The sequence below is a fragment of the Fulmarus glacialis genome, unplaced genomic scaffold (genome assembly GCF_000690835.1).
Source record: "Fulmarus glacialis isolate BGI_N327 unplaced genomic scaffold, ASM69083v1 scaffold9421, whole genome shotgun sequence".
Classification (NCBI taxonomy): domain Eukaryota; kingdom Metazoa; phylum Chordata; class Aves; order Procellariiformes; family Procellariidae; genus Fulmarus; species Fulmarus glacialis.
In genome coordinates this window covers 39,363-67,309 of record NW_009193379.1, presented here as the reverse complement: position 1 = coordinate 67,309, position 27,947 = coordinate 39,363, and the positions used below count along the sequence as shown (strand labels likewise).

The 27,947-nt window shown below is 41.3% G+C and overlaps 1 protein-coding gene across 1 annotated transcript; it reads left to right on the top strand.

The window, feature by feature from the left end:
- On the top strand, window positions 1-27,947 carry KIAA1210 (KIAA1210 ortholog). The gene is made up of 11 exons (XM_009587422.1): window positions 1-67; window positions 5,034-5,202; window positions 9,838-9,967; window positions 12,472-12,630; window positions 13,681-13,747; window positions 17,651-17,838; window positions 18,911-19,013; window positions 20,094-21,692; window positions 22,454-22,617; window positions 23,296-23,401; window positions 27,790-27,947. Exons 1-11 carry the CDS (start codon window positions 1-3, stop codon window positions 27,945-27,947), a joined length of 2,910 nt encoding a protein of 969 aa, XP_009585717.1.

Below are 27,947 nucleotides of genomic sequence, written 5' to 3'. Positions count from 1 at the left end.
ATGGCTACGGGGCCAACAGAGGTCACACAGTCACCTGAAACAGGAGACACAGTTGAAGAGTGCACAGGTAAGCAGTTGTTCTCTGAATGTATAGCTGATTTGGAAGTCAAGATTTATTTTCGTCAGATCGGGGAGTTTGTAGTGACTTGTTTTGCAGTGTTGTTTTGTTTTTTGTAGTGTAAAAAAAATGCTGTGTGGTTTTGTCAGCTGGCAATATTAGGGGAAGAATCTTTTAATGTGCAGTACTGGAGGGTCGTAACCTGGTGGAGGATTTTTTTTTCCGATTCTGGCTTGGATTTTCAAAAACAGGACATTAGAGCTTGAAGGGCTGATTGTTGTGCCTGCTTTGATGGATCTTACAGAGCTGGGAGCTGAGCCTATTAGCCAGCTTCTGTCTGTGGGAGCTGTATCTGTACCCCCACTGCAGCCTCATTCTCTGCTTCTGGCCACAGACAACCATTTGTTACTTATTCTTTAATCTAGTGGCATGGGCTGATGCAAACAGTCATGACGGAATGGAATAATAGGCAAGAAAGAAAAATACCTTACTTATGCGAAAGAGTTGTCTTAATTAAAGGAAGTCCCTGTTGCCAGTGTTCAGACTATTCTTGAGGAGATAGGTGAATATGAAGAATAGCATCATGGCTGAGGCATTTCAGGAGAAATGACTGTCATATCACTTGATTTTTTTTTTTTTTTTTTTTCCCCCTCTTCTTTGGCTAATGTCTCACAATCGTCTTAAGTGTTTGTGTTTCAAAGGTATCTTGCTTTATCCTTTAGAAATAATATGTTTGCCACCATCAGAAGATTGGTAAAAGAGAGAAGCAAATGGCAAAGTGACTGTTAGTTGAACTCTGCATGGCAGATAGATAGGGGTGAAGAAAGTGTAATGATGGATGCTCAGCAGCGGCTGGTTTCTTAAATTTATAATCTGGTTTATCACATAGTCCAGTGCTATCCATGGCACACTGGTGAACTTGTGTGAAACCCACGCATGCAAATTTTGTACTTGGGTTCACTAGAAGATTCAGAAAATGGATCAAATTCTGACCCAGGTGACAGGGAAGGCAGGAGATGGCTTGATATCTTAAGTGTTGGCTCTAAAACCACCAGGAATATTTCTGTCTCTAACTGAACCAAAACTTAAAAAAGTTAAAGGCTGCTTTGCTATTGCTGAAGTATTCAAAAGACACTTGACTGGACCTGGATAAAGCCATTTCAGGATCTTTTGTTTACTTCCCATGTAATGTAGGATTGCCTCACCTCTTCCTCTTCATAGCTTTAATTGGCTCGTGATGTAAAGGCTCTAGGAGGCTTAAATTCCCAGCATTCACAGTCTAGTCAATTAGATTAATTTCTTGAGGTTTACCTTATTGTCTGACTAGTAGTAGAGGGCTTCCAGTGCATGCTGCGCCTTCTTGATGGCAGTAACCAGGTCACTGTCCAAAAACTGTCAGCACCCAATGTTAGCCTTACTGAATTCCATGATTTAATTGCCTTTCTGGCAACGTCAGGTATTTTTTATTAACCTAGAATCATGGTATTTTCCGAGAATCTTGTCTGTGGGGTTTTTTTATCATGTGTTTTTATTGGTGAAAGTATCTAGTCCTTGGATTTGAGAAAAAAATGGAAAATGTGTCCTGAATGCCCCTTAGGAAGTCAGAGAGCATAGGAGATCCCACAATTAACTGTTTAATTTGAATATGATGAGCTCCCAAATCAGAGCTTTTTTTTTCCCTATGCTTTTTACAGTCTCAATTTGGCACTGGAAAAAGCATCTTTTTCTCTTCTATCTTGTTATGGGGAAGAACCATGCAAAGAGCAGAAAGACGTGCATTAATTCTCTCTGTGCACAGCAGAAACAATGAAATAGGCAGTACACAAACAATAAAAAATACGCAGTAAACAAACTTTACAGAGAAAGCAAAATGCTTACTCCTGCTCCTTTTCTGTTATAGTGGGCTAAATCATAGTTAGCATAAGCAACTGATTTTTGGGAAGGCTTTTGCTTTTCAGGGCAGTAGCCTTTAAATTTAATCTTTTATTTCTAATGCCATAAAATAGAATATTGGTAACTGTAAGAATTCAAAAATCATGAGTCATTATTCATCAGTGGGTGAAGGGGAAATAGGCATAGTTGTCTGAGCTTGGATTTTCTCTCCTTGCTTTGACTGGATTTTTGTTATGCAATGAATTTTTTCCATTTTAAGTAATAAGATCCTCTTGTATATTATTAGTTCAAGTATCATAGAGCACTTTACCAATTTAGTGATATGTTGGGCTACTTCACAGTGCACTGAAATGTAGGCACCTTTAAATTAAATGTGGCATCCTTTTAACGGTATGCGAAACCAGTGCACAACTGTTCACAGCGGGAATGAACACGAATATGAACACCGTCTTTCTGAACAGTGTCTTTATTGCCAGATGCTCTCACATAGAGCAGTCCCACAGTTTTCATCTGCATGCAGCACTAAGTGTCTAGTAATGATTTTATCTTTTTTTGCGTAATACTATGGCAAGTGCCCATCTTCTGGAACTGCAGGGAAACTTACTGTTTTTCTCATTCATCTGAAACAGCTGAAGGCATGCAGCTGAGCAGAGCACAGCTGAAGAGGAATTATTGCTGGAGGGGGTGTACCCTGTACTTCAGTAATAAATTAGAGGCTAGAGAAGGCAGTGTCTGCATCAGAGGACTCTCGGTTGCACAATGATACCCGAGTGTTGTCCCGTGCCAGCTGAGGTTTACTCATTGGCAGTGTTTGCAAATCCTTTCCATGGGCTCCATTCTAAAGTTAGCACCACTTCTGACCTAAACAAGTATTTGGAGTAGTACCTTGGCAACGTTATCCTTTGTGGTAGGACTTATTTCTGTTTCTCTTAAATGTCCTTAGGATCACTTCTTTTTTTGTTGTTACTGTGTTGTGGGTTTGGTTTTTTTTTAAACATTCCCCTGGTTCTCTTGAAATACTAGCATCTAATTAGGCTCATCAGTAATACTTGCACTTGAATAGAACTTGCTTTCTGTCAGCTGACCAGTGTACATGAAAATGTCCTTGTTTTTCGTTTAGACTGCCCTTAAGTTGCAGAGCGCTCTGCATGTAGCAGTCTGCCATTTTGTTCTTTGAGTCATTGGACTGTGTTAGCAGACATTGCTGAATTGATAATTTTAGGGCACTTTTTAATCTTTTGTTTTGCTTATCTAAAATAAACCAAGTCAGTTTTGACAAGTTTCCTGGGAGAATACCATATGCATTGTCTGATTGCTGATATGAATGGCAGTAATGGTAGGGAGGCATTTCTAAAGACTCTCTAAAGAACACTCAACACACTTGTTTTGTTTGAGAGGCACTGTGGTCTTCCGGTTGCTGTGTGACCTGTCTTCTCTTACCAGTTCTTGCTATGGGCGCAGCATGAAACTTATTGAGCCCCGTGAGAGTCTTAACAAATCCAAAAGCCTTGGGATCAGCTCTGTAGTCTGGGGCAGGCAATATAACCTGTATGTTTTCTGTGACTTTCTCATTCGCTTACTGCCTGATAAGCAGCAGTGGAAGATAAAAAGGTCTTCCGCTGATAAACCCTCTGTAGGAGCGCCACATCCCATTATTATTCAGATGAGTGGGTCTCCATTGATAGTTTTGCTCTACATGATTTGAAAGATAATTTAGTCTCAGCGACAGCCCAAGTCACTTGAAAAGCAATGTGCAGGTCTTCCCTGGCTGCTACTGCTCTGCAGAGAGGTAGCCGTTTCATCAGTCCGTGCTGGACAGTGTAGCAGCATCCTTGTATGTCCTGATGCAAGGTGCTGGCACTGGTCTTGAGAGCAGGGAGAAGACAGGGTGAGTAGATCTCAGTCTCATTGTTTATTTCTCAAAGTGGCTACTGTCTGATGCAGCTGTGTGGTGGCACAGTTTCAGCCCAGATAAGGTCCATTGGCAGAGATACCTACACGTACAGGGCACACGTTGAGACAGAGCATCACCAACTAAATCGTTGCTGGGAGAAGACAATAATTGTGTTGAAATAATGCCTTGCTTATGAAGGAATCCCCCAGCTGTGGGCATTTATTATGCCAACTGCTGTAAAGCATTAATTGAACAATGAATTTGGCTCGGATATGCAGTGATGTTATTGCTCTGCATATGTATTTAAGTCAATCACAGGTGTCTTAGTACAATAGTTTGGCCCAAACCACTCAAAACTGACCCCTCAATGTAAGGGTCAGTGACAAAATGCAGCGCTTGTGTGCTGAAAGAAAATATAAGTAAGCATGTTTAAGTATCTTAGGTTATTAAAAATGAAAGAAGTCAGAGATGTTTCGTATGGTTTATTTTGTTATTTTTGTATTTCTTTTCATTTGGACAATGGAAAATCTGAAATCAGATTAACAGTTTTCTAATTGTGTTCTTGGGCTGCTATGTTTGGAGGTTTCATGTCTTGCAGGGCAGTGTCTTAATTTAAGTTTGCTCCATTGTCCTTGGAGGAGTTGTTGATTTTTATTTTGGGGCAGTGGTTTAATGTGGAAACAGATATTTTGGTTTTAGAGTTTATAAATTCTTTTGCCAGTTTCAATCTTTTTCCCAAATATTGAATATCCTTCAGGTGTTGTCTCCTTACAGCACCACATAGAGAGAAAGAAGAACTAAACTGAGCTAAGTAAAAAACGACGAGAATTAGACATTGACGTCAATTTTTTTTATTGAAAATATATCAGATATGATTGGCATGATCACTGTTCAGCTGTAGGTAGATACATTCTCTATATAAGGTGTATTTTTCATAAACTGGAACCTAAGTAGGCGCCACTTGTCAGCTTAATGCCAGTGTTGCTTTATAGGCAGCGAATGTAAGAACTGCAGAACTGCAGCTTCACCTTTCACTGGACTCCAGCACTGAATTATTTACAAAGGAGCTGACTAAAACTGAATGGACTGCTCTAGCTTTGAGGCTTCCTCCAGAATTTAAGTGATAACATTCTCCAAGCTAAGCAACACCTCCAACTTCCATAAATTTTCATTTTTCTCATGTTGCAGGAAAGAAAAAATCAAAATTTCAGACTTTCAAGAACTTCTTTGCCAAGAAGAAAAGGAAAGAGCCTCCACCTCCCAGGGGGGAGAGTAATTTAAAACCTAGCCAGTCCAGCAGCGATGTCAGCAGCTCTGTGCTCGACACTACTGCACTTCATTCACCGAAGGAGGCTGGGTAAGCTGGCGGGGAAGGAAAATAAATAAATATAAGCGGACCTCTCACAGCAGTAGGATGAAAGCATGAGTTGGCCCCTTAGGAGCAACCTCTGTTCAAGTTTGTGCAAAACAAGCCCTAATGCTGATGAAGGAATTCCAGGAATTTCCTCTTCCTTTGCTAGTGCTTCAAAAGCCAGCCTGGAGAGGAGGGGGAGGGCAGCCAGGGGCAGGGGTGACCCAACCTCTTAGTCTAAAACTGCAGATAGCCGAGATTGTTTTGATTGGTTTTAGTGTTAGAAATCCGTCCTGGAAGGTCTGATCAGCAGCAACTTCACAAGAGGAGGATGATTGAGTAGCACTAGTACAGAGAATATGTGTGAAGTTGAGTTGCTATTTTTTAGCATAAATGATGCCCTCTGTCATGGCTGGGTTAAAGGGAAAGAAGTATTTTTGTATTATCAGTATGAGATTGCTGCTTTAACTTTCTTACGTAACCTTTTAAGTATAGATAACAACTGAAGGCCTCTAGTTTTGTGTCTGCTACCCCTGAAGGGCTGTGCATGTGAGTGAGGTTTGCAAGTCCTTAAGGTGTGTCCAGAGCAATTCTCAGATCCCTGAAAGATGTTAGTTCAAAAACTTGTCCTTTTTTAGTTAGTGCAATACAAGCTATTAGCTTGCACTGCTAACACTGCTTCACTGATAACCTTAGACCATCAAGCTACATGACATTTCCATTGTTCATCTCTGACTGAATCTGGGGTGGGACAACCCTCTGAACATGGCTATGTCTCTTGCCAGGGGAGTCATGGATCAGTATCTGGCAACCTATAATTTGGCTGTTTTCCAACTCCTCACCCTCTTTATACTGTTAGCTACTCAGCCAGGCCTCTCTTTGGATTACTCTAGGCCCCGGGTTTTGGAGCTGCAGATTAACAAAGTGTGACAAAACACCAGCCACATCCTATGGTTTGCAGTATTTTGTTGGAGGGGACATTGGACAGGTGTGACACTGGCAGAGGACATGAATAAGTGACTAGAGTGGGACATGCTGAAATCAGCATTGCTGCCAAATGCTTTGTATCGTCAAATAAGGCATTTGGTGGAGCTGGACACTACGTTTCTTCTGGTGGAACAGCTTATAGATGTTACTTTCTCACGGGTGCTGGTTCCTCCTTGCCCCACCTTTTCCCACTCTCTCTGTTGTGTTTATGCAACTGCATCATGGAAATGATCTGGGAATGAAACAACAATCTCTTTATTTTGTTTGTTAGCATAACAGCAACAGAGTAACTGACCACACAACCAGTCCCCTAGGGTAAGGGGAATTAGAGTGACTCAGCTAACCCAGTCCAAAAAGCTTAGGAACAGCTGAGCTTACCCCATCAGCCTGTAGGAGGGATCTGGCTTAAAATCAGCTGTCTGCTCCAGAGGCAGTGTGGGTGCGAACTCTTTCTCTTGCCCTTAACCAAATACTTCAAGTCCAATTGCTGTTTACCTCAGCACTATCCTCCAGTGATTATGAACTGTTTTGCAAGATCAGAGATCAGGAAGTGATTAAAACCCTTCTGTTTTTTCCCTTAGAGGTAGGATTAGATGGACTATCTAAAAAAATGAGAAGATATGTTTGTGCTACTTGAAAACCCTATCATGTCCAGACCCTGCATGGCATAAGTACGCTTTGTGAGTACCTAGAGAGACTGAACAACATAATCCTTTGGAAAACCTGATCCTGAAAGCCAGTGTAAATACAACTTGTGAAGGGTTTATAGCAGGGCCCTGAGCTTTGCAATTTCTGGCATGCAGAATATCAAAACCTATCCTAGAACAATGCTGCTGTTTGTTTGTCCTTGAGGCAGAAGCACTGGTTTTCTTTTTTCCTTTTTTTTTTTTTAAACCATGTAATCTTTTTAAAATTTAACTTTTCTGAATACTAACCGGAGACCAAAACCCTAGATGTGCCCATCAAGAATGCTTCTTGTAACCGCCGAAGGGATGTGCCCAGATGTCAAGGGGCTGTAGGGAATCAATGGGATTGGGCATCTGTGAAGGGGAAGGGGTCATTATGTGCCACACCCTCTTTATCTTCTGAGAGGCATGAGTTTTGAATGGAAATGGAAAAACCTTGATGGCAAAGTTAAAGCCATGGATGACTTCATGTCTGTATCACCAAAAGGATAAAAGACCTTACAGAGAGGAAAATTGGGACCCAAACTGGGTCTTATTCCAGTTAAAAAGCTTTGAGCAGGAAAAACTGCTGGGACAAGATGTAAAATTGTTCTGGTCTTTGTAATGAACGCTCACTCCTTTGGCAGGCTGCAGTTGTTCTTGAGAGAGCGGCTGTCTGAAGGAATTGTGTCACTTTTCTTCCCCCTACCTCAAACACTAATAAAAGGAGTAGGGTTGCAGCAATAAGAAGTGGAAAATAGCACAGGCCATGGTGAGTTTAGGAGTAGCTTTATTGCTGGCTGTAGGGTCCCATCATTTCCTCAGTCATAGCAGCTCAAGTGTTGCTACACATGAATGAATTGAGCATTTGTACAGGGAAATCAGTGTGGAGATACAGTGGCTAAAACATCTGGGGGTTTAGCTAAAACTGCATCTTTAGCTTCAGCGCAAATATACACTGCCTGGAATTACACATGAATGTATATTTGCACATAAGAGACTCATCTGTACTAAAGCTGCAGTTAATTCTATATTTAATCCAATGCTATTTTTGTGACTGCCAGAAGAAAATACAGTAATTCTCTTGAAAACACATATTATACATATGCAGAGAGAGAAAGAAAGAAACAGATCTGGCAGTCTCAAGAACAAGGAAACCTCAGCTCTTATTGCTGAAGAATTCCAAGTAAAGGAAGTGAGGAAATCGCCAATTAAAAAGGTTAATACATCCTGATGCACATGCATTCTTTGTAGTAAATAAAATATGCCAACTAATAATGAATATACATTACCGTAAATAAAAGTTACATGACACTGTCTTTCTGAATGCAGTAAAATTATGTCTTGCCCATATAGAGTGTCTTTCATGCTGAAAAGGACTCTAAAGTCAAACACACAAAAAAATGGGATGGCTTCATTCATTCTAATGATGAAATAAGGCAAGTGCCTTACTTGTGTGTAGAAGTGCTGTCCTATAAACTAACACAGATATTAACTATTACGTACAATGGGAGGAAGCACGAACTCTGGCCTGTCCTGTGAGCGAAAGAGCTCAGATTGTCTTCGACACAACATAAACATAGAGCAAATTTATTTTGCTCTACTGTGAGACTCGGCATAGCTGTACACTGATTGACTACACCTTTGGGGCAACAGGAGGGTTAGTCAAGCAGACAAAGGAGATGTTGTCTCCAGAGATATAAAGAAAAGAGATGCAGGAGGAAAAAGAGTAATTTGTTTGGGGTTTTTTACATGATGTATTTACTTTATGAAAGTTCACAGTCTTTCAGGGCTTTCTTCTAAATAAAGAGAGAATCTGCGATTAAGCAAATAGCAGAGACCTCTTCTATTTGATTTCCTTGCAGAAGAGTGTTAGACTTACTGGATTTTCCTTGTCAGAGTTCTGTTCCTAATCATCCCGTTACCCAGAGTCAAACTTTCAGAGGCAATGAGCATTGCCTGCATGGTTGCTGAGCCAAGGAATCCTTGTAACTTGTGGATTACGAGGCTGGCAGCCAACAATATGAGAGTATTGTCTGTGGTTTTCCAGTTAAGTGCTAGAATGAAATCCTGGTAGAGGCCATCCTTATGGTCTTTTGGACAAAGTAATGTACAGACAGTGCCTGCCTATGCTGGTGGAACTTGGTGAATAAAAGATTTGAAGCCTTCCTTGTCGTGCCACCCAAGTGCAAAATTTGCCCTGCACAACCTAATAGCCCAACCCCAATCAATCTCCGTTGATTACAACTCAGTTAACAGCTGAACACCCAGTGGCCACAGAAGCAGAGCAGGAATATCTTACCTGGGTACTTTAACTTGGCCATGGATAGGTATCTAACTGTGGCCATGGACACTTGCCCCATCTACATTTTTTAATATGCTTGGGATCTGGCGATGTTCATGATACAGGTGAACAGAACTGTTTTTATTGCTGGGCCTGAGAGGATTTGAATCAAGTTTGTTAATGTAGTGGAATTACATTTTCTGCCCGCATTTGCAAGAAGAGGAAAAATAATCCACAATCTTTGGCAGGTATGACACACACCAGGCTGCAAAGGTTGTATCCTGAATGTCTCTTGCTAAGCATATTCCCACTAAAGGAGGGCAGAGGACTCCTGTCGTCCCCCTCTGCACTGTAGACATCTCTCAGGGTGGCATGCATCCAACTAAATCTCAGCATCTGACCTAATCACCCTGGACTCCGTCTCTAGTCCACAGAGACTGGCCTGTGTGTTCAATGCAGATGCTGAGTACATCTGAAAAGAGACACCTGCATTTGATCAGCATCCTAAAAAGTGTTTCTTCCTCCCTTCTGAGTATAAAAGGAGCTAGCAGTGACTACTTTGGACAGCTAACATGCAGAAATCTGAAGTTAAGCGAGATGCGTCCCACCCTGGCCTCTTTATGATCCCTCTGCCCTGGTGAAGCAGTGCAGGGAAGTGTTGGAGGGCTGTACCCAGTGCATTGACCACTGTTCCTTCCTTCCCAGGCCCAAAGGAAGCATGGGAAACAAAGCCTTGTCCCATGACAGCGTCTTCATTTTTGAGTCTGCACCAGGAAACGTGGCAGGTGACGTGTTGTCTCAGGAAAACATACCTGGAAGAGTGAAAACTTTGCAGGTGAGAACATCTTCCCCTCATTCATGGTGCTGCTTTGTAATAGCTGTCTCCTAGGAAACTCTGTTGCTTGATTCCTCTGCTGTGTGCCTTAAGACTTTCTTGACTAAAGTGTCCAAAGCCAGGTTTACTACTTTTGGGTCTATTCTGCCTCTTGGAAGCTGCAGCTTTGAGCAGTCCTGGTACCTTGAGCCTTGCCCAGGTCTCATAGTGTGCGAGTGACGTGAATCCAGTTCATGGACTCTTGGAAACTTTCCTTAATGAGCATGTCCTTTTCCAATGGGATTTCCATTCTTCGTAACTGCTTCATACTGCTTTTGGGTTAAGGCCATTTATTGATCCCATAGCTTGTCCCTTACACTGTTATCCTTTTATATATTATTTATATGTTACTCTTTTTGGCAGTTCTGGCTATGATGTTTTCACTGTACATGCTAGCACCAGCAGCTGTGTAAGTGTGTGGGGTGATGGATATGTCAGGGCACTCTTAGTGACAGCTTTATTTATATCGTTATTCTTCCGATGTCTGCCAGCAAAGGATACTGTATTCTGCTAGGTCATTTCCTTCTTCCAAGGCACATACTGAACCCTCCTTGACAGCTCCCTTATCAACTGTTGGTTATATTAATTGCATTTAAATAAGTGCCCAGCTCAGAGCACTGAGATAAAAGTTTAAGATTTTTCCAGAGACTGAAAACAAACTGTTGATAAGGCAGCCAAAGGCCATTGAAATTCTTCCTTTGCTCAGTGTGAGCTTCATGTTGCAAAACACAATTGCATCACATGTTAAGAAATAAAAGATGCACAGAGGGACTTGTTCCTCCATAAGACTGCAAAATAGGCTAAGCTTCAGTTCAGAGTATTTTTTGTATAACAATAGGAGTAGCAGGAGAAATCATGTTTATATATGACAGAACTTGGTTGGGGAAAAAAGCTCTTTTCATGCTATCTCCAGTCCACTGTGCCCTCTCTTCATCCATCCGTCACACTGCATGGTAACGTAATACTGCCAGCACTATTTTTATAGCCATAAAAGACAGCCTTTTTCTGTGAGCTTGACTCTTCTCAGAATAAAAGCCAGGCACTAAGAAAAGCTGTTATTTTCTTAGCAATGTAAATTAACTTCTACCAGAAGACTGTAAATTCAGAGTTTCTCCCACAACACTTTGCTGTCTGCATATAATAAATTTAATAAATCAAAGATGGGAAGTTGTGAAAAGAGGGAAAAGCAAAATTGACTTTCTGTATTTTCCTTCCCATGAAGTGCACAGGTATGTTGTATGTCTTGTTTTGCCCATATATTGCAATCTTCGTGCAATTTGTCATCAGTCCTGCTTTTGCAGATCGTATTGGTGGTACTTCTTTGTTGTGAGTAAGAGGGCAAGAAAACTGTTTGACTGCTGTATAAAAGGTTGACATTGTGCTACCCTGTGTGGCTGTTAGATCTATAGGAATTACATTCCAAGTGAATCTTGCTGAATAAGAATGCAGCTATTTAGATCTATTTTACAGAGATATAAATGATGCAGAAGAGCACAGAATTAGGCCTAGAATTTCCCAATCTAGTTTAATAAGCAAAGAAACAGAAAAACAAGTCTGCATATTTAACTTGGGAATATTCAGTAGAGATGTTTTTAGTTGAAGGACAAAGTTTCTGTTCAGACCTTGTTTCTGTTCCAGCTTTGACATAGCCAACAGACTTAAGCCAAGAATTTTAGTAATGGTGTTTCCTGAGATCTGAACTTTTTTAGTTTGAGGGAACATCTGGCTGCTTGTGAGGTTGCAGACTTTGTTTTATTTTTCTAGGGTCAGGGCCTGCCAGAGCATTCTTTTGTGCAATCTTGGAAGAGAATCCCCATACTCCTTTACAAACAAAGTTGTTCCTGGCTTCTGTTATCATTCTTGCTGTAGACAGGACCAGGATGTGATGCTGAGGAAAATTAACGAGCGATTCATTAGGGTGGACCAGAAATTTAATTAAATTTTCTTTGTATAAAAAGTGGGACTGAGCTACTTGTGCAGGAGAGGGTGGTGACAAGCTCTCAATATTTGGAAGGGCTTTGTGAAGGAAAGCTGACCACATAAACCTGGGGTTGGGAACTGCTGACTGACAATACTTCTGTGACTATTTTGGACATCTGGATACATCTAATTATTTAAAGAATACTTAAACCTAGAATTTTTAAAGTTTTAAATTTAAACTGAGTTAAATTGCTGCAAATTTTCTGGAATGGTGAAATTTCTGTCTTCGGTAACTTACCAAGTAAACCTGATTTTGATTTTAATTTTGTACCGAAGCCAGTTCTGATGATGGGTCCTTGATGAATGTAACTAAATAAAATTTTATTAATGGCTATTTTCTGTAAATGGCCTGTTTCTTCAAGTATTTCTGTTAGCTAAGAGATTCCTGCATGCCTAGTGGGAGCAACTGGGATAGAAGTGTCCAAAATGTCCCCTATAAATAATGCCATTGAAAGTTTATATTCTAAATTTCTTTTCAACCACAGCTTCAGTTGCAGCAAAACATCAGACTTGGATCGCCTCCTCTTGTTATAACTGGAAAGAAACTGGAAGATGCAGGTGCTGTTTCTGAAGACGATGGTTTACCTAGAAGCCCTCCTGAAATTTCAACCCTTCATGAAGTTCTGACAGATTCACAAAGCAAGGTATAATGTTATGTCACTTTAGTGACCACCTGTGCAGAAAAGATAAAATCTGCTTGGAGAAGGGGAAGACCTTTTTGCTTGCTTGTGATAAAATCTGATGGTACAGATCAGTCAGAACTAGAAAAAATTAGCTAGGTGGATTGTGGACTTTGTGACTGTGAGGGATACCTAGGGAGTGGCCTTACAAATACCCCTTCTGAGTACAATTTTATATGCTTTTATGTAGACCAGTGCTGGGGCAGTTGTGACCTGAAAGAGGAGAGAAATTCAGTTGATATGACAACTCTCAGTGCCTTCGGGCAAGGCAGTCTTTCCTGGCAGGGCTGTATGGCAGAAAGCATAAAAAGTGAATTATTCGCAGGTGAGTGTTGTGTTACTGTGACTGTTCCGCTTCCAGTCTGAGAACAAGCTGAGGTACTCACACTGCACAAACTTCCCATGTCTTCCAGGTTTAAAGAGCTGGAGAGATTGGCAGTTTCCTGCACCTGTGAAAGGGGAAGAGGTTTTGAGTGTTTCAAAGCTAGTGAGGAAAACAAAAATAATGAGGAGAATTTTTGCAAGGAGGAAATAATGCAAGAGAATTTTAAACAATTACTGTTTTTTGAATTAAATAGCCCAAAACCAGGGCAATATTGACAGGAGGGTAACAATCCTGAGGAGAACAGGTCCTGATGGGACTCAGAGAGGGTTTGGGTTACATGCTTTCTTAGGAATTGCCTTCTCGCAGCAGATGCGTGATTTTTGACTTGAGTGAGCATGTGAGCATTTGTAAGTTTGAAGATCTTAAAACAATAAGCCAAAATAACTTTATAAAATGTATCGCCTCATGTGATCAACCTTCATGGCATATCTCATAGAAGGATAAAGCTCCCCTACTTTATGTTTGATCCCCGATGAACAAATGAAACCTACGTTGTGAGGCAGGGACTCAGTAACCCTTCCTTTATCTTTCCTCTTGTGTTTTTTCATAATTAGCACTGGATATCCAGTCCCAGATAATTCAATGTGATACTTCCCTTGACTTACCCTCTTCCTTATTTTATCCCACAGTCCTCCAACCCTGTTCAGCGTCATAGCTCTTTGAGTTTAGGCGGGACAGACAGTGAAGATGAACAGGTAAATAGCTACTTTTCCTGCTAATAAACTTTCCTGAGACAGCATGTGTGTTGTCTGTATGGAGCCAGTACAATAATCTTTTTTTTTTTTTTAATCTATTCTGGGTACAACATATCCTAGCAAACAATTCATGAACAGTCCAGAGTGATGCAAACGATACTGAAAATGTACCTCTCACAGAGTTTTGAATAAGAACCAAATAAAGAGAGGCAGAAATCTACTGGTAAGTGGTTTATGCGAACAGCATAGTCAGCTCTGTGACACAGTATGAATCTGTAAAGTTACACAACAGAAAATTGGACAAGGCAAAGCACTTCAATTCTGCTTCTATGTCCCAGGGTCCCAATACCCAACAGCAGTAATAGTTTAATAACACCTGCCCATCAGCAGTGGCTTGTGAGGAATGCCCTGCATCTCTCTTATCATGGGAAATAATTGCAGGATTAGCCCTTTTTTGACACCAGATATTCCACAGGAAAAGGTCTGTGTTCATTTGCAGTTTTCTTTGGATGATAAGTGACCATCATCATCAGTAGGTTCTGCTGTCAGACCAACACAGTCTATTCCTTGACCAGCTCGGGAAAATTTGCAGAGGTTATATTTTTGCAGAGGAGCCTAGGAGACCTTCACCTTGACTGTCTCTGCTGCTTGAAGCTGAGTTGAGTTCCTGCCCATCTCATGTTTTCAAGGCAGGACTGCAAGGTTTGCTTATATTGCCTTTCTCCAGTGTTAATATAATGTCTGAAAGACCAGTCAAACCACAGTTATGCCAATAGGGTCTTCAAATGCCAGTGACAAAGGCAGCCACCACTCCAACAGGGCTGATTGGATTCATGGGATAGCCCTTGCAGTTGTATAAGCAAAGTGATCTGCCATTTAGCTGAGAAAGGGAATATTTATGGGTCCAGAACAGCTATGGGCCATTTTGGCCCAAGCTTTGCAGTCCTCCATACTGAATCCCAGTTTGAGAAGCTCACCAGAGAGAACTCAGTTTAACCCTTTGTGAAACTGAGAATAGCCCACAAATAAAGGGAAGGTAACAGGGTACTAGAAGATTCCTTCCTGATAAAGAGGGCCTTAAGCAGCCAGGGCAACATCCTGAGGGTCAAACAGTTAGTGCCAACCCCACTGCTAAGAAGGCTTTCCCTTTCACTCTGTCTTTGGCCAGCCTTCTCAAAGGGAGAGAGCAACCTTTGGGCAAGACCAGCTCAACTTCCCTGTCCGTGGTTGAGATCAGACACTCTCCTGCTCAATCATTCCTAGATCTTTTGCTTTTAGGGATAGAAAGATAAAGCAATGTCTCCCCCTCGTAGTAGACTACTAGTCACACAACTCTAGAAGCCCAAGTGATCTAGGTAACTTGGATTGTCATTATTTTTAATAACTTCTAGTATATATTTTATCATTACTTCAATGTACATTTTATTAACTCATCTCCCGTTTTATATTTTGACTAAAATGCTCCATTTTGTAAGCCTGCATACTGTTTTTTTCCTTACAATGCAAAAAGCCCTTTTCTATCCAATTCTGAAGTCTTTGAGCTCTTTCAGTCTTACAATCTTATCTCCTATGAGAAAGAAAGACAGGGACAGGAGAAATTTTTTTCTCTCTTCTCTATTGCACAGAATTCCCCACTTAAAGGATTTTCCTTTTTCTCCCCAACTCACTGGGAGTCTGGCTAGCTTCTCTACAGTACCGTGTATGTTTCTTTACCCAAATATGTTTCTTAGTCAACAGTTTGGCTTAGCAGAAATCTTGCCAATATGTTTACCTAAAATAAAAAACCTTTTCCTAAATAATCATCATTTTTTTTCAGTAGCTTTTGAAACTATTTATGTAATACCAGGATTTGAGCTAGCAGAACACAAGTTGTTAAACTGAATAACCTTGTCCCAACGATGAGGAAAATTGTGAAAAGCACCAAGAAATGTATACCAGTTATTCCATTTAACAATGTTGTATAGTTAGTAAAGGAAAAAGAGGATTTGATCCTAAGCAGTCTGAAGTTGCACACAGTGTAGTGGTTTACATTGATCTTGCTGCAGATGATAGTTACTTCATTTCTTTGCCCTGTGCTGCTTCACTGGATTTTCCAAGAACTCGATGCTACTGTCACCTCTGTGTGAAACCCTGATGTGTCACCCATGTCACTTCTCAGTGCCTTCCACATTTATAAATACCCTCTTTTTGACTAATCTAAAGCTAAATGTGAAGCTATCGCTCAAAGCGAGCAGCAAGTGACTTCACAGAGACATTAACCAGCATTACCCTGCCTTTGCCAGACAGCCTTTACGGAAATCTAACTTCCTTGTTGGCATCTTCAACCCAGATTGATTAAAAGCAAAACAGGGTCTCAGCTTGTGGGGCTGAGGACAGTGCTTTGGCACAAACACTCTTTAGGAAATGGGCCTCCAAGCTGCAGCACTCTCCTTGGCAGGGTCCTGTAACTGTGCAATAACAAACACCAAATTTAAAACACTTAAAACACTGATGTGGAAATCCTGTGTCTGCTCCACTGTCTTTGAGAGAAGATACCAAGTGTCAGTCGGTGCTCAGAGAAAAAAATATCCTGAATCCTCAGTGGAGTAGGGAATTTGCCATTTATGTACAGCAGTAGCTCAGATACTAGCTTCAGGTGTTTTTATATTAAATAATTACAACTGTAATTTTATAATTGAAAGGCAGAAGAACTTGTATGTAGAAATGAGTAACAATAGTACTATTTTTATAAGTTCTAGTGATCCTTACAGGTTTATCATTAATCTTGTAGAATTATAACAATAGCTAGCTTATTTACTAGCTGTGTTCTTTCTCTCTCTCACAATGTGTAAATTTTTCATGAGAAGAGTCTGTGTCTGTCATAATACATTCTGTTGTGGTTTATTTCAGGTCTAGGAACTAAAAAAATTCAGTTGAGAATAAGGAAATTAATTTTAGCTACCTTAAACACAAAGCAGTGTACCTAGACAATTTTTGTAGATCAGATGGGAATATGCTTTCATTATCTTTAAAACTTCATCAGCGTAGGTTTTAAACGCTGTGTTATATCCTAAGCTTAAACAAAACTAAAATCTGAATGCCAAGCACAGTTAAATGGCTTTGTTTCACCTAGCTTTATGGCCAAAGCCAAAATAGTGGGTATGTTATACTGAATGAAGTTTGTTTGGCATGTCTGTGAAATTTTGCAAATGTTCCAGAAAGTCTGGTCTACATTTCAAAACAGTAACAGTAACAAAACCAGTCAAACTGCATGTTTAGGGGTTTCTCTACAAATACTTCTGTAAACCCTTTTTTTTTGATAGCATAATCTAAGTTACTACTGTTTAGTTCCCCATTGCTGCGAGGGTGAGATCCACATCACTGTCCGGAAGATGGTTCTGGGATACTTGTTGGAGAGAAGCATTTGATTTTTCTGGGAGAGTGGATATTAAAAGAGCAAAGTGGCTATGGTAACTTTCTTAGAAATAGAGATAATGAGGAGCAAGTATCCGTGCTACTTTCGTGGCTTTTTAATAACATATTCCTGCAATGTGTCACATTATTGGGATGAAAAGGAAGCTATAAAAACTGCACTAGTGTCTCCTGCTGGTGCATATATATATTGCAAATGGTTTTTCAGATAAGAACTGAGAAGGGAACAGCTGAGGCTCTTACTGTGGGAGAGGGAGAGACAGGTATTTCTCACTTTTGTGTGACATACAGCTGAACATTGAGTAACCTCTATGCAAAGATGACATTCCCATGCATTTTAAAGTGAGGATTTATGTCCAAAAATACATCCATTTCAGGCTTCTGAAATGGAATGAGCTAGCAAAGGAGTTGTTTCAGAGGTGTGGGGAAGCTAAGCAAAATTTACAGTGATGCGTTTGTGTTTTACAGATACCTTCTGGAGCTTCCTCCAGGCCCATCAGTCCTTCATCCTCTGCCACTCTGGGGGCCCCCTGCTCACGAGGCAGCAGCTTCCTTCCCGTTGACTTCACCATCCCTGCCAGTCCCCTCGGCTGCCTGGACACCTCAGCAGCCAGGCACAGGATTGCCATAAACCCCCGGAAACAGAAAGGCTTTACCAACAAGAATCAGCAAACCCCCCAGGTAAGCATTTTCTGGAAAAGAATCACTGCACAGAAGAAAATGGATGTGAATTTTTAATTATTGTTTTAAATATTTTTTTCCATTTTTCTCTTTCCTATCCACATTCCTTTCCTTTTTTTGTTCTTCCATTGGAAGAAGGGAAACCACCTATTTTCCACCAACCAACCTAACAAAAAATACTCAGAAAACTTCGATGTCCTGGGAGCCGAAGAAAAGTGCAACTTTAGTTTTTCATATTTAGCCAAAAAAGTTGCGGGTTACGCTTCATTTGTAAAAACATTCCTTTTGTTTGAAAAGCTAGTTTTCAGTTTTAAAGAAGCATAAGTCTATTTCTACAATTTCAGATTAGCTTTAACTTAATTCTTTGTATGTCAAAGGAAAGACTGAAGGACTTTGGGAAGGAAAGTGGCTCTGCATGTGGGAAGTTAGGATGAGGTGCTTTTCATCCTGGCTTCTAGGAAACACATTGTGAAGATGAAGTTGAGCTGGAGTGTGACAGAGAGAAGGAGTAATGCTTCTGTACTGTGTGTTCCCCTCTCCATCAGAGAATCGTGTGAAAATCTGGCCTGGAGTTAAAAGTGCCCTGCCCTGCGAAAGGGAGCGGGGGAGAAATTCAGGATGAGTGTAATACAGGATGAGGTTTTCTTGGAAACTTGGGCCCTACAGCATCTTTGTTGGATATTCTTTGTGCTGCAGCTAGTACAACTACAGTGCTGAAGGAGAAAAGCTAATTGTGGAGCGTCAATCAGAGATACCAGAAGTGATGATAATGTATCTGGCTTGGTCTGTTCTGTGCCAGCAGGTAGCTTGGGTGATGTCTTAAAAACAGACTCGTTCACTCAGAATATGTCAATCCCAGGATGTTTCAGATTCAAGACAGATCAATGGGCTGCCTTTGACATTTTAAACATTTCTAGGTTCTTATTTGGAATAGTACAGTACCCACAGTGTTGGTGAATTACAGGATGGGGGTTTTGTGTCTATGTTTTGAGTATTCATAAACATGCATGTGTATAAAATACAATTTTTGTGCATTATTCTTTAATTAAAAGATCTTACTGCACCTCATTAGGTGGAACAGCTGGAAAATGAAGCATGTCTTCCTGCAACTCCAGAAGAGAAGGGAAATTCAACAGAATTACTTGAGAGTGACCAGCATAAAAGTGATTGGGAAGGTAATACAGACTGATGTATTGCTACTTTGGGTCCTTGAACTCTTATACCTAAGGCTGACAGGACCTATTTGAATTGTAAGTCCTTTCAAACTAGGCATTGTTTGGTTTTATATCATAAAACCAATCCTGGCTGCTAAAGTGTTATGATGGAAAAAGTCATGTACTCTACTCAACGCAGTGGTGCTGAAATGGTGAACTTTGAGGGCAGCGTTAAAAAAATACATGAGGTGAAAGTACCATGTTCAGAAGCACCTGTGCTACACAGTTGGCTAGATCTCATTGGCTGGGGATACGAGTTCCCTGAAACTAAGAAAAACCTTAACCTCAGCATTATATCTGTTATGTGTTTAAGGTGAGTTTAATTGGTTTGTGTTTACTAGATTTTCCTTTGCAACCTCCCCCCTTATAATTTGAATAATAGCTAATTGCCAGTGGTAACACAATTGTAATTGTAAATTGTAAAAACAAATCTCCAAAACAGCACCGAAGACTTTTCTCTTTAGCACTGTATTACAAATTCACTGGCTGGTGGTAATGCTGTAGTGTAGTGGGAATGTTGGCACTTGTTGTCAGGGCAGACTCAGGACCTGATGCTGTCATGTGTCAGAGTTACTGTGTGTGCAGACATATCTAAGCTATCCAGATGTTCAGCAGCCCTGTTGGAGCTGCAGGAGGCAGAGGTACCTGATGCTGAGATGTTCTGCTTAAATACAGAAACTCCTCCAGATCATTCTAAATAGCCTTTCTAGGCACACACATGAAGAAATATCTAGGGAAATCTGGCTAGTAGTCTTACAACTAGAAAAGAAATAAACAGCAACTGATTTGATACACCTTAAGCAGACAACAACAACTTTCAGTCATTCCCGGGATTAGGTATGTTCAAACTAAAAACGCTATTAGTCTCCTCACTTGGACAGCCCATTTCTAAATATGCTTTTAACAGCCTTATTTATCAGACAACGGTGGCCAGACATGGGGAATTCATGCTAAATGACTGCACTATCTGGAATGAATTACTGATACGGATGGTGCTTGAATTGTAACCTTTAAATGCACACTCTTCTCTGCTTAATACAGGATTGTCAGCCCAGGTGGGATACTGTGCAAAGGGAAGTGGTTCTAAGGAGACGCCAGGTGTAAAAAGTCCCACTGATGCTGCCCGTGACTCTCGTGATTCCACACTTGTGGCAGAAGACTCTTGTGCTTTGCTGCAAGAGGATGCATGCCTTCCAGAGATGGACCATCACTATAAAGCAGCTGCACCCCTTCTGAGACCTGAGCCTTCTCCAGTGAACCTGGAGGAACACCACAGTGCGGAAGTGTTGTACTGTTCAGATGAGTCTGCTGATGAATTGAAATTACATCAGCAAAATACCAATAGTGAAGTATCTGCACTTCCAAAATTTCAACAAATTGAAGGAGAAGGTGCTGTGTTTCCAGATGTACTAGCAGCTGACTTGTTTAGCAGTGGTGTGGAAACCGAGGGCATAGATATATTGGCAGATGTTGCACAAAGGTCCTCAGTAAATTCTGTGGGCCCAAACATCAAAGACCAGGAAAAGGGGGATCCACTGTTTATTGGCAAAGTAGAAGCCTGCTTGGGTACTACTGAGAATCATTCCAACCACGCTGTCTCAGATACTGCACCAAGCACTTCACAGGTGGCGGTAACCGATTCAGAGTCGTCTTCTGGCATCAAGACAGTGGCTGTTTTGAAGGCTGAAAACAGTTCAGTAACAAGAAATGACAAAGAAACTTGTGAAATAACGGAATTTCAGTCATCCAAAGGCAATGCAGAAAAAAAAAAAGACGCTGCTGCATCTGTCTTGGAAGCAGGTTGCATGCTGCCTCCCAGTAAATTGGAAGTATGTTTTAAAGCAGAAACTGTTTCTGTTTCAAAGGGTAACCAAGGCGGTCAACAGGCCAACACGTCATACATTTCTGAAAAACTTTCCATTGGATGTCTTGCCTCTTCAAGTTTGGCTGGCTTGAAGAGTAATATGTCTTCTGATGACGACAGTAAGGAGTACCAGATAAGCAGTACAGCTTCTCACAGAAAAACAGTGGAAGACAGTCGATCTTCAGATGAAAATGTAAAAAGTCCACTGAAGACTGCTTCTGCTAAACCGGTCAGATTTACCATTGCACCAGCATGGCAAAGATCTCTCTCAGGGGGTTCAAATTCAAAGGAAGATTCCTATACCAGAAGTTCCCCAACGTCTCCTATAAGACCAGAGTTGTTTGAAGGAATGACAAAAGAACACACACATTTTGATGCAGTCATCCAGGAGTCAGCAAAAATCAGCTCAGATAGATTTGATCGAGATTGTAAGGACAGTGATTTGCATTTGAATTCTTCTGTGGAGTGGGCTGACCATGAAGCACAAAATGTTGAAAACCCGTTTGGGGTTAGACTACGGAGAACATCTTCTTTGCTAAAATACCAGAATGAAAGCCGTGCTGAGTCTCCAAAACTGATCCCCTCAGCTGTTCCCACTGCGACTTCTGCTTCAGTCAAGGAGGACCAGAAATCGGTGGGCGCTGGGAAGCCACTTCCAGGCCTTCCTGTCAGCACAAAATCATTTGTTAAAAAACCAGATCTCCTAGAAGACAAAAATCCTCCCAAGACAAGATCAGAAGAAGTGGCAAAGAAGCAAAATGGTCATAAACCTTCAGGTATTTATACTGTATTTTTATCCAAATATTGTAGAAAACAGTGATCGTATAAGAACCTTGGCAGAGTGGCAAACAAAAGATAAAAATCCTCTTGGCGAGGACCAAATTTAGTCTTGAGTTTGTCAGCACCATAATTTAATTGGCTTGATGATTTGGCCAGTCAAAAGAATTCTTGGTTTATCTTAATGAGGGGTGTGTTCCAGCAAGAATAACAACAGAGTAATAGCTTAAGGGCCTCTGAAACATTTCTGATATGACCTACTTGTGCATATAGTTGGAGGTTTAACACAGCTTTTTAAAACTTGCTGCTATCTTGTAGTTAATTTTTCGGACTGCAGCAGCTCAAACCTTAACTAGGAGTTGCATTAGGTGTGATTATTTTTTTTTTCTACAATCACTTCATTTAAAATATTTAAAAAACGAAAAGGCAGCCTGTATTTTACTGCCTACGTGAAAAAATAATGGTTATCATACTCATTTAATGTGCAATGTAAGGATGTTGTTTCAAAGGCAAAATCCGGTTCACAATAATCTCAGTGGGAGTTCTGCCATTGACTTAAATGGAAGCAGAGTCAGGTCAAAAACTCCAGAATAAACAGAAAAACAGTTATTGCCAAGGACAAAATCATCAGGGAAGGTAATTTTATCTCCACAGTGTTCAAAGGGTATTACAGATGCTGAAGGATTTAAACCACGAAACACTAGCTTTAGACTGACTTGACCTAAATCCCTTCTTTACTTCAAAAATGCTTCTTTTGTAGAAAAAGTCTCTTCTTCATATTTGGAAACTGCTTCATCTGAACCAGCTTGGGTCTCCATGGCAAAACTAAAACAAAAGGGTTTCCAGGACCACCCTCTTGCCAAAGAACATAAAGCTGAAGACAAAGCTTTGATCAAAGTGGATCAAGAGCAGGTAGAGTACCAAGTAATGTTGCATGGGTGTGAATCCTGCACCAGATTGCCTGGGTACTTTTGCAAACTGTTCAATATCATCTTCATGGGAGGTGCATTGTGAGCACTACTCAAAGAGAGATTTTCAGGACTGGCCTCTAAAATATATTGAGACAGACAACTGATGCAAGTGAGCAAACACATATGTGACTATATCATCACAGTGATTAGTTTCAGAGCTGGATCCTCCTATATGTTCCTTTGCACTACTCAAACCTGAACCTTTTCAGAGCTTGCCTATTGCCCAGAATGTATTTATGTAGCCCAAGAGCTGCTTTGAGTTGCACTAGCTTCCTCACTGTTAGTGACCTACAGACCGCATTCACTGCTCTGCTCTGGAGACTGCGTACTGAAAGTTTGGCTTTTCCACCGCCTGTTGCACAAGTTTCTTGTGCAGCTTGGGCAAGTTCTTCAACTCCCCATCTGTAAGAGAGAGAGGATAACTTGCCTGCATGTGAAGTAACCCTGCATTTGTAGCAGCTGTCTTCCTTTTTGCCTTCTCCCTCCCTCCCACAGGTCCCCAATCATCCTTGTCTGGCTTTTGCTGCATTTCCACAGTCAGGTTTAGAGATGTTGCCAGGGCAAGCTTTATGAGTGCCAGTGGCTAGCGGGTTTCTTAGTCATGTTCTTTCCTTCTCTCCTCCTTTTGTAGCAAGGGATCTGTGCTAGTGAGAACATACTGAAGAAGAATATGCCTTCCAGCTTGAGCTCTCAGGACAAGAAAATGCAAATGAAGACCAGCGTGTCTGCTGCAGCAGGTATTCTCTTTCTTTACATCTTTACATAGTGTCTTTTACAGTAAGTAGCGTGGGTGGTGGGTAATGGGGGGAGATAGCTACCTTTCTGATAATCAGCACACTTCATATAAGGCCTGTTCGGACTATAGTTTGTGTATAAGTCAACGTATTGGCTTGCTCACTCAGCAGAGAAAGCAAGTAAGGAACTTTTATCTCCACTGCCAGTTCATGGAATGGCATATAAACATTGTAGTGATTTATTACTGGCAAAGGTCAGTACTAAAGAATAGCAGCTGAAGTTGGAGAGTGTCCAGAAAAGAGCAGCAAAAAAGGTCAGGTCTTCTAGACCTCCACTCAGCCAGGAAATGCTGATGGGAGTGAAGTTGTTTAGTCTCGAGAAGACAACTTAATTTGCTGCAGAGGACAAGACTAGTCTTTATGCCCTGTATGAGCTTCAAATGCACCAGGGAAGGTTTAGCTTAGACATTAGGAAATAGTTTCTAACAATTAGTGAAAGTGATGGTGGTGAAGGGCGGAGTAACATAGGTTGCTTACAGAGTATGTGAGGTTTCCATTACTGGATGTGCTAAATAAACATGTATCGAGAATAATTTCGGTAGAGTCAGTTCCACCCTCAGGTGGAACACAGAGGCTCAGTGGCCCCTCTCCTGCCCTGTTAGCTGTGATTCTCTATAAGAGGGATGCAGGGGAAGAGTGTGACTCAGACATCGTGACTCACGTACTTCTTCCAAGGCTACTGCTGGGCTGCAGCTTATCCCTCCCTGCTTACTCAGCATGGTGCCAAACCTCAGAGACACGCTCCAGCTAGATATAGATAAGCCAGTTCTTCAGCTGTAAAATCATATTCTGCTACCTGAAAGCTATTGATTTCAGATACTGCCTAAGAAGATAAGAAATGCCCCACTGTGTCAGAGCAGTGGCTTTTCTGTTCCAGGTTCCTGTTGCTGACACTGTCAGTAAGAGATGCTGTCTAGAGAGAGTGCATGCACCTGGCCATTTCCCCCTTATAATCCACCAGCATCCAGAATTGTTGTATTAGAGATATTAGGGGGTACCTCTGTTCCTGCTCCCTGTACTAGTTGTTTATAGAGCTGTTATCCATTTTTGAATCTACAGGTGCTACAAAATAAGCTTTCTCCCTTACTACAGGTAGCTGACCAGCTGAGGATGTGCACCAACACAGAGGCTCTGATGTCAGTTGCCAGCCTAACTGTGTGTGTGTGATTAAAATACAATAGTTATTAAAAAGGATTCTGTTACAGGCCAGCTTCGTCTTATGGTTCTTACGGCAAAGTGAGAGATGAAACGTAAACAGGCCAAGATATTTGCTCAGATTAGAAGGTCTTCCTTTGAAAGGCTGGCACAAACAGACTGGATTTCTGCGTGTTGAATCATCTAAACCTTGGAAGCTCAGCAGCCTTCAGTCGAAATTCAGAACTCCACAAAGTACTCTGCTACTCGTTTACTAGAACTTACACCACTTGTGGTCCTTGCAGTAGAATTACAAGTTTTTCTGCATCACCTCTTCCCAAGAATTGGCCTCGTTTCCTGACATCCAATGACTGTTTCCTCCCCTCCAGGGATAGCATTTATAGGCATATTCTAGTCTTCCCCTCCTTGAATATCACAAAGAGGTCTGACCAGCATTGATGTTTAAGGAAAATACTACTCCTCTACTGCTCAGAAAACCATGCCCTGTTGCTTAGGAAATATCCAGCACTGTCAGCACGAGTAGGAAATTGGGAATACCAAATGTAAACTCTCCTCTTCTCTGATTTGGTTCCCATTGGCACAGCCAGCAATTTGTCTAGTTGAAGGTGCTGGTGGTGGAAAGGATGTAGATTTAATATCCAGAGGAGTTATTAATTTGGATCATGCTTTTTGGCTTATGTTAACTGTTAGCAGTTTTCTTGATGGATGGTTGATGTTTTCTGTGCAATGCATACATCCTGCACACAACAGCAAGAGCCAGGACAGCTCAAGGTCAGCTAAGTTTGGAAGAGAATTCCAAGAAATCAAATCCTTACTTACTGAGTGTGACTTTTTTGTTACTGCTGCGTGGCAGCCCATGTCATAACCAATGAAAGATTACCTAGAATCATAGAATCATTTAGGTTGGAAAAGACCTAAGATCATCAAGTCCAATTGTTAACTTAGCACTGCCAAATCCACCACTAACTAAACCATGTCCCTAAGCACCACATCTACCCGTCTTTTAAATACCTCCAGGGATGGTGACTCAACCACTTCCCTGGGCAGCCTGTGCCAATGCTTGACAACCCTTTCGGTGAAGAAATTTTTCCTAATATCCAACCTAAACCTCCCCTGGTGCAACTTGAGGCCATTTCCTCTTGTCCTATCGCTTGGTTCTTGGGAGAAGAGACCGACCCCCACCTTGCTACAACCTCCTTTCAGGTAGTTGTAGGGAGCGATAAGGTCTCCCCTCAGTCTTCTTTTCTCCACACTAAACACTCCCAGTTCCCTTAGCTGCTTGTCATATGACTTGCTCTCCAGGCCCTTCACCAGCTTCGTTGCCCTTCTCTGGACACGCTCCAGCACCTCAATGTCCTTCTTGTAGTGAGGGGCCCAAAACTGAACACAGTATTCGAGGTGCGGCCTCACCAGGGCCAAGTACAGGGGCACGATCACCTCCCTATTCCTGCCGGCCACACTAGTTCTGATACAGGCCAGGATGCCATTGGCCTTCTTGGCCACCTGGGCACACTGCCGGCTCATACTCAGCCGCCTGTCGACCAACACTTAGCTTGCCTCTTCTCTTTCCCACTTCACCCTAAATATGGTGAGGTTTGTCCCAAAGCCCATCTTCCCTCAAATGGACATGAGCCACTGTTTTTGGGTTTTGTTTTACCTTGTGCTGTTGAGAGCGTGCAAAGGGCTTTAGACTCCCTTTTGCTTATTACAAAGAAGGAAGTCTCCCAAAATGTGAAAATTCATTTCCAAAATAAAAATTTCGGTAACACTTAAATTCCTACATCACCTTAGATACTTTGGAAAAATTTGTATGTAGAGCTGCAGCCTGTTTTTAATGGATGGTATACTTCCTCCAGTGTTCCTAAGTATAGCTTGCCTCCTGCAAGAACTACCAATGAGCCAGGATTTTTAAAAGACCAGAGACCTCCTGAGTGGAGACTGGGAACTGCTTTGGCTTTGCTCAGGAGTGTGACTGATGGAGTTGATGGACATTTTGCATTGATTTCAGTGCAAGCAAGATAAAGCTTCTTGTACTTAACATTGCTTAAGTCCCCATGTGGCCTCTGTTCTTGCGCTAGAGCACAGCAGCCTCATCATGCCTGCCACATGCCATGCACTGACTAATCAAGTATGAGAAAAAGTTTGAATTTTCTCCGTTTGACTTACACACAGAAATGAAGTACTGCCTGGTTTGAAATGGATGGAGAGAGCATGATGTTGAAAGAGTTGTGAACCGTGTCTCGAGAAATGAGAGCTGCATCTGTTCGGAGCTGCATTCTGTGAAGCCCCATTCCAGGCTGTCGGTCTGAAGACATTAATCTTGAAAATTTTCACGCAAGATGGATGGAGTTACTATTTTCTAAATAGTAACTCAAAGCCATACAAGGAGTGTTATCTGTATTCCTCCATCCTTTGTGAGGATGACAGGCTTGTGTTAGGCTGCGTGAAGAGGAACACCTAGTCCCACCAGAATCCCACCTTCTTGGCTTAGGAGTCCAAGAACATAAAGCACTGGTTTGATCCCTACCTAGTATTTAATAATATTGCTGGAGCAATATTTGTGCTGGCAGTGAAGACTGAAAAAAAAATCTTTAAGGCTCCTCAGTGTTGAAAAACATATACCCGTTACTTTTAACCCCACAGCAAGCCTGGGGTGATCTTTGCCCTGCAGATACTTTGTTTCCATTTTCATGCATACTCAGGAGTCTTATTCCTAGATTTTCTTGCACTCACAGAGCAGAATAAGCCTGTGGAACTCCTTGCTCTGCACTGTCATGGAAATTAAGAGTTTGAAAAGATTAAGAAGCGAGTTAGCCAAGAATATGAATTACAAAAATACCTGGGGCAATAGTCTCCATATGTTTGAAGAATTTTGAAGAATGTCTTCATTTATCAGGGCTTAGACACTTGCTGTTGGGACTGAGAAGATTCTTTTATGGTCAGATTATTCACTAACAGTTTAGTATCAAGTTTTCCGTTGCAATAGCTGGTCCTTGCCATTGTTGTAGCTGGACCAGATAGTGCTAGTGATACCCAGTTTAACAATTCCTCTGACTTATTTTTGAGTCACAAATATTCTGGGCTGTAAAACAATTGCTTTAGAGAGAAGGAAATATTATTGGCAGAAACTGAGTTTTTAACTCTATTCTGAGTGATGGATATCTTGTTGTTGGCAGGTAAAGTTGGACCTATTGCTCAGGAAGCATCTGTGATTTCTGCTGTTGAAAAGGAAGCAAGACACTCCTCTAACCTGCCAATTGCTGAACCACCATGGCTATCCCTGGCCAAGAAGAAAGCCAAAGCATGGAGTGAAATGCCCCAGATTGTACAATAG